Below are 6,147 nucleotides of genomic sequence, written 5' to 3'. Positions count from 1 at the left end.
TTTAATCTCTCCCCTTAAATACCACTAATAAATTTACAATCTATACTTTTGGTGTTAAATTTTTTTAAATGAAATAATCTAATTGTTTATTATTATTTTTCTGATAATGTATAATTAAAAGGTTAGTATTTACGCACTCACGATAGAGATAGCCTTTAGCCATCGGCTCCAGTTGATTATTATTAACTTTTGGTGAATTACAGATATCATTGGTAAACTAATATTAAAATTATGTTCCCATCATCCGATTTTTATAAATTATGTGATAGTTATTAATGTTATTAGGTTGTTACATTTTGATCACTCGCCTATTAATTGTCATTACTCCCTTAACAAAATGATGACATGACACATTGAATTAAAGGTTAATAATAATTTTGTCTTTGGACTCTGGCAATAATATATTGATAATGGTATTGATTGATTTAGTGTCACAAATTAACTCGACATCAACTTAAGATTAATGATAGCACTATGATAAATAATTGTAGTGCATTAATATTATGTACTAATGTGTTTAAATTTCGTTTTACTCAAAATTTAATTTATTTTTTTTCATTTTAATACCATACATATTGCATGTTATTATTAATTAGTCTCAAATTATACGTTTAGTTATCTATTGTATGTTATTTTTAAACACACCTATGTATTTTATGTAATTTCTATACGCATAAGCGTGTAATAGAATTTCTATTTTATGAGTGGAACTTTATGAAAATTTAAAAATTTTTCCCGTTAGTTATTGGGTACTTTTTTTTTAGTTTCACAAGTACAAATCCGATCAACTATATTGTAGAATCCAATCAGTATAAAGTATAACAAGTGAAGATTAGACATAGATGAACAAAGACCCACACATAGCATACGCACATAGTGAGACTGAGACACACACATCATAATTGTGGATAATAATTCGGGAATAATATCATCTTTCATGCACTATTATTGGATAATAACACAATATCTTATCAAGTAAAATCAAAAATAGTAAAAAAATTATAAATAAATACTACTAATTTTATTTAAACATATAAATATTAAATATTAATTATAATTGTTATATTTTTTCTCAAGTTTCAAGTTTAAGATTTATGATTATATCATTGCCGAATTGTGGATAATTCACTATTAAAGTATTAAATATTAAGTAGTCCTAAATTCACTATTAAATTATTATCATTGTAAAATTGTTTAGGTCCAAAACTTTTAGGATCCAAATTTTTTTTCCCAAATTACCCTTGTTAAAAAAATAAACATAGGTTTTTCAAGGGTAATTAGAGTAAAATGGGAAAAAGATATATAAATAAAAAAAAGTAATAAGAAACTAAAGGCCAATGACACATCATTTTCCTTTTTATTTGTGAATTGTGATCCCATGTGACACAGTAAGGCATCCCTCCTCGAAGCCAGCGACCTATCAACCACATATAATGCAAAGCCATTTGCCCACCCCTCCTTCCCTTTCCTATTGGATTAATTTCAAGATTATTTTGAATTTAAATTATTTTAGGTTTATGTTCGAATTTAGATAATTTTAACGTTTACATTATTCAACTAATTAGATTAGATTTTCGAATTCGGGTCAAAATTGATAACTCAAATTCTATTATTTTTAATATCTATATTATTTATAAATAATTTGATCGAGTTAATGTTACCATTCAATTCAATCCCAACTCAATTAATAAATTATTAAAAGATCATCATTTAAAAAAAAGATAAATATTACTTTAAGGATATTTTTATCTTTTTCATATAAAATCCCCCGTCCCCAAAAAAATGTATATGATAATATTCATACCTAAGACTCCATAACATTTATTTCTCAACTTAACCACTCAATTTTTAATAAAATTATTACATAATTATTTTCAACTACGTCGTTATTGTGTCATAATCTAGCGTGCATATATATATATATACTTATTTTAAATATTTTATTAAGTTAATGTTACGAATCAGTTAAATATTAATTTAAAGGCGTTTTTTCTTCCTATAATAAATTCATCATAATAAAATTTCAACCCACAATACCATACCATACCATGCATTTATACGGTGGTCCAATATTTCATATTTTTTTAATTATTTTTTTGTACTTCTATACTAATTTTAAATAATAATTTTTTTTTGCTTTTTATAATCATGCTTAATGATGAAAATAGTATAATATTCACAGAAAAGCGAGCTTTCTAGGGTTATTTTTTTATATGTAGCACAAGGGTTTTAGGGCACTGTTACTATTATTACTTTTTTTTCAGATAAAGCTAAAGAAGAAGAGGTATGTCGCTAATTCTTTTGAGAAAAAAAGGGTTAAATTTTGTTTTTAGTTCCTTTACTTTGCAAAAATAGTGGATTTAATCCGTATACTTTAATTTGGTCATTTTAGTCCTTGTACTTCTCAAATTTTAAAATTTCAGTCTTTACCAAACCATAACTGTTAAATTTATTTTTTCAAAATCTAATATGACAAATATATTATCATATGTGTAATGCCATATTAGCTTGTTATGTCCACATGTTACTCACTAAAAATTCAATTAATAGATTAACGAATGTTATTTTGAAAAGTATATAGATCTAGAATGATCCAATTAGAGAATATAAACTAAATCTATATTCATTAGTATAATACAAGACTAATAATTGAATTTAACTTGAAGAATTTAGATCAAACTATGCAATTAGACCCTATACTTTGTGTAAGTTGTGGATTTAGTACCAGTAGTCCCTATACTTTTAGAATTAATAGATTTAACAACTATCAATTGCATTAAGACTAAAAATTTGAAATTCAAAGAATATAGCCACTAAGAATGATCCAATTGGTGAACGTGGACTAAATCTATAACTTTACACATAATACAGGATTAATGACATAATTTAACCAGATAGATTTAACTCTTACTATTGAGTCAAGGCTAAAATTTCAAAATTTGAAAACTACCCAAGGACTAAAACTGATCAAATCTCAGAACTAAAATCTCAAAATTCAAAAATTAAAGGAACTAAAATTGATCAAATTAAGGTATAAAGGACTAAATCCATGACATTCACAAAATATAGGGATTAATAGAAGAATTTACCAGAAAAGGGAAAAGAGCTTCATACATATATATATAATATAATTCACTAATGGAGTGAGATTCTAGTCAAACTTAAAGACCTGGGTTCTTGCAATGCTTCCTGGGCTTTTTCATTTTTGTGTTTTGTGAAGATTAAGACCTCTCAGTGAATCTTTTTGTTCTTCTTCATTCTTCTTTTTTTTCTTGGGGTTTTCACTTGTTTCTTGTACTAATGAAGTGATATTTTCAACTAATTCATTGATGGTAACTTTTCCCCCAAAGAAGATTTTTTTATTTATTTTTGAGGGAAAGTTGAAGAATTTTTAGTTTAGTTTTGTAATGTAAAATTAGAAGAAGAAGAAGAAGAAGAAGAAGAGGAAGATATGAAATCATTGAGCAGTGTGGGGATTGGTTTGAGCATAGTTTTTGCTTCTCTTTTGTTAGCTTTGGTTGGTGAGTTATATTATTTGTTATGGTGGAAGAAGAGATTAACAAGTAGAAGGGATTTCTTTTACATGTTTTGTTTGAAAACTTCATCATCTTCATCACCACCAACAACGAATGAAGATGATGTTCATCATCATAATAATTTGCATTCAAACAAAGATAGGATGTTGAAGCCATTTGATGACCATCAGCATCATCATCATCATCATCCCGAGTTGATGAGGCCAACACCAAGGTTTCTCTTCACCATTGTTGAAGAAACAAAGGAGGATTTGGAGTTAGAAGAAGGTAAATCCAAGGGTAAGTTTGGGTCAAGAGATATGAGTGTTGAAACCCCATTTTTAACCCCACTTGCTTCCCCACCATTTTTAACACCTCCCCATACACCAACGGTTGATGAACCCATTCAACAACAAGGGTTCAACCCTTTGTTTGAAGCTACAACTGATGCTGAGTTCAATAAGTTAAGATCATCACCACCCCCAAAGTTCAAGTTCTTGCAAGAAGCAGAAGAGAAGCTTCATAAAAGAATGTTAATGATTGATGAGGATAATGATGGTAATCACAATGGTGGATTTGATGAAGAAAATGGTGAAATGACACCTCCTTCAAAGTACCTCAAAGATGAAGAAGATGAATCTTTTATCACAATCATTGTTAATAATAATCACAGTCATCAACAGGTAATTCCTCTAAGCGATTAGTTCCATCTAACCAAAAAAAAAAAATTTGAGAATTTTCTTTCAAAAAGAAAAAAAACTTTTAGGGTTTGATTTAATTATTTTTTAGGGTTTGATTTAATTATTTTTTTTTAATTTGATATGTATTGTGTTGTCGACCATGTAGGAGTGCACCAGTGGGGGGTGTTTTTATTTTCAATCTCCATTTTTATGAGTGAATTTATTTACTAATTTTCTTTCTTCTGCATTTAAAAAAAAAGAAAATTAATATTTTAGTTTAGGTTTAGATGAGCAGTGCGTTTAATTGTGGGTGAAATAAAACTTAAGCTAAATGTATCGCATCGCACCTAATCTCCTATCCAAACCCATACTGAAATTCAAATGTATACCATCAGTTGCAGCGAGACCTAGTAAAATTTTCAAAAAATTTATGAGATAAAATGAGAATTTTTTTTAAAAAAAATTAAGGGTCTAATTGAAAAGAAAAATAAAATTTTTCAAAAATTTTAAAAGAATTAATCCGAAATTTTTTAAAAATTTTGAGAGAACCCTAAATATTGTTATTGACATTAGCATGTTGATAATTTTTGATATATGATTATTATTATTGTCCATAAATATTTTTTTGAACCGTAAGAGCGAAATTTTAGGATGAACATTTTAACGTAAGTTTTTCATTTATATAAAATATTATATCAGATTTCATCTAAATCACAATAAAAAAGAAAAATGGTATTAAATTATACTTATATAGAAATCAATAATTGAGTTATAGATAAAATAGTAAATTATTTATGATTAAACATTATTTTGAGCTCGGATTCAATATTTAGATAATGCATTTTTAGTTGTTTTATTTTAACATTTTATATAAAAATAGTAAAAAGGATAAAAAGACTAATATTTTAATATTACTTTTTTTCATTAGACGAGGGTTTTTAAGTAATTTCATAATTGAGTTCGTGTCGAATTAACTCGTAAAACGAACTTAATAAAACACATTATATAAGTATAGATTACTATAAATTTGTATAAACAAAAGTATTATTTTATTACACAAATTACAAAAAAAGTACTTAATTAGAAATATTATAATTTTCAAAATATTTTAAATTAAAATATTTCATAACTCTTTATACTCTTCGAAGATTTGAAATTTAATTCTTATATATTTATTTTTAAGAAATTAATCTCTTTATTTTTTAGATTTTAAAATTCAGATTTAATTAATTTTTTTAATTACATGATCATCACATGAATATTTTTTTATTTATTTTGAAATGTCATAACAATAAATTAAATAATATTATCAGTTAAATTTAAATTTTAAAATATAAAAATAAATTCCTGAAAATAAAAATATAAGATTAAATTTTAATTTTATAAAGAATATTTTATATAAAAAAATCTGTTAAAAAGAAATTTGGACTGTAGTGTGATTGTGAACCGTGGGATAAACATCTGACAAAGGTTGATGGAAGTGGGGTTTTCAGTGGGCCAAGAACATTGGTTAGAATTTTGTTGTATTTAAAATTTTAAAAAATAAAAATTATTAACTAATTTTTTAATTCAATTTAATCGGTTAGTATTAGTTCGTAATTTAATAGGTTTTTTTTTATTTTTCACTGGATCAATATCTTTACTAATTTTTGGTTTGATTAACTGATTCGATTCAATTTAGACTATGTTAATTTTAAATATAAATAAATATAATATAATTATTAATAATTAAATATTAAAGTAAGGCAGAATTATTATATGAGTGAAAAAATTATATATAAAAATTAAAATTATATAATTATTTAAAAAAATAATGGGTTTTTAAAATTATATAATTTACTTCTATAATAATTTACTAATATTTATAATAATAATAATAATAAAACAACTTGATCCAAAGATATCAAATTTAAAAAGATATAAAAAAAACGAAAATATTATATAAATACAAA

General features: G+C 24.9%; 1 protein-coding gene across 1 annotated transcript; it reads left to right on the top strand.

Annotated features, from left to right (window-relative positions):
• Positions 1 to 3,154: 3,154 nt before the first annotated feature.
• On the top strand, positions 3,155 to 4,426 carry LOC107886201 (uncharacterized). The gene has a single exon (XM_016810073.2). It carries the CDS (start codon positions 3,452 to 3,454, stop codon positions 4,217 to 4,219), a length of 768 nt encoding a protein of 255 aa, XP_016665562.2. The 5' UTR covers positions 3,155 to 3,451; the 3' UTR covers positions 4,220 to 4,426.
• The last annotated feature ends 1,721 nt before the right edge of the window (positions 4,427 to 6,147 follow it).

Source organism: Gossypium hirsutum, chromosome A13 (assembly GCF_007990345.1).
Source record: "Gossypium hirsutum isolate 1008001.06 chromosome A13, Gossypium_hirsutum_v2.1, whole genome shotgun sequence".
Classification (NCBI taxonomy): Eukaryota; Viridiplantae; Streptophyta; class Magnoliopsida; order Malvales; family Malvaceae; genus Gossypium; species Gossypium hirsutum.
This window is presented reverse-complemented; position numbering and strand designations above follow the sequence as displayed.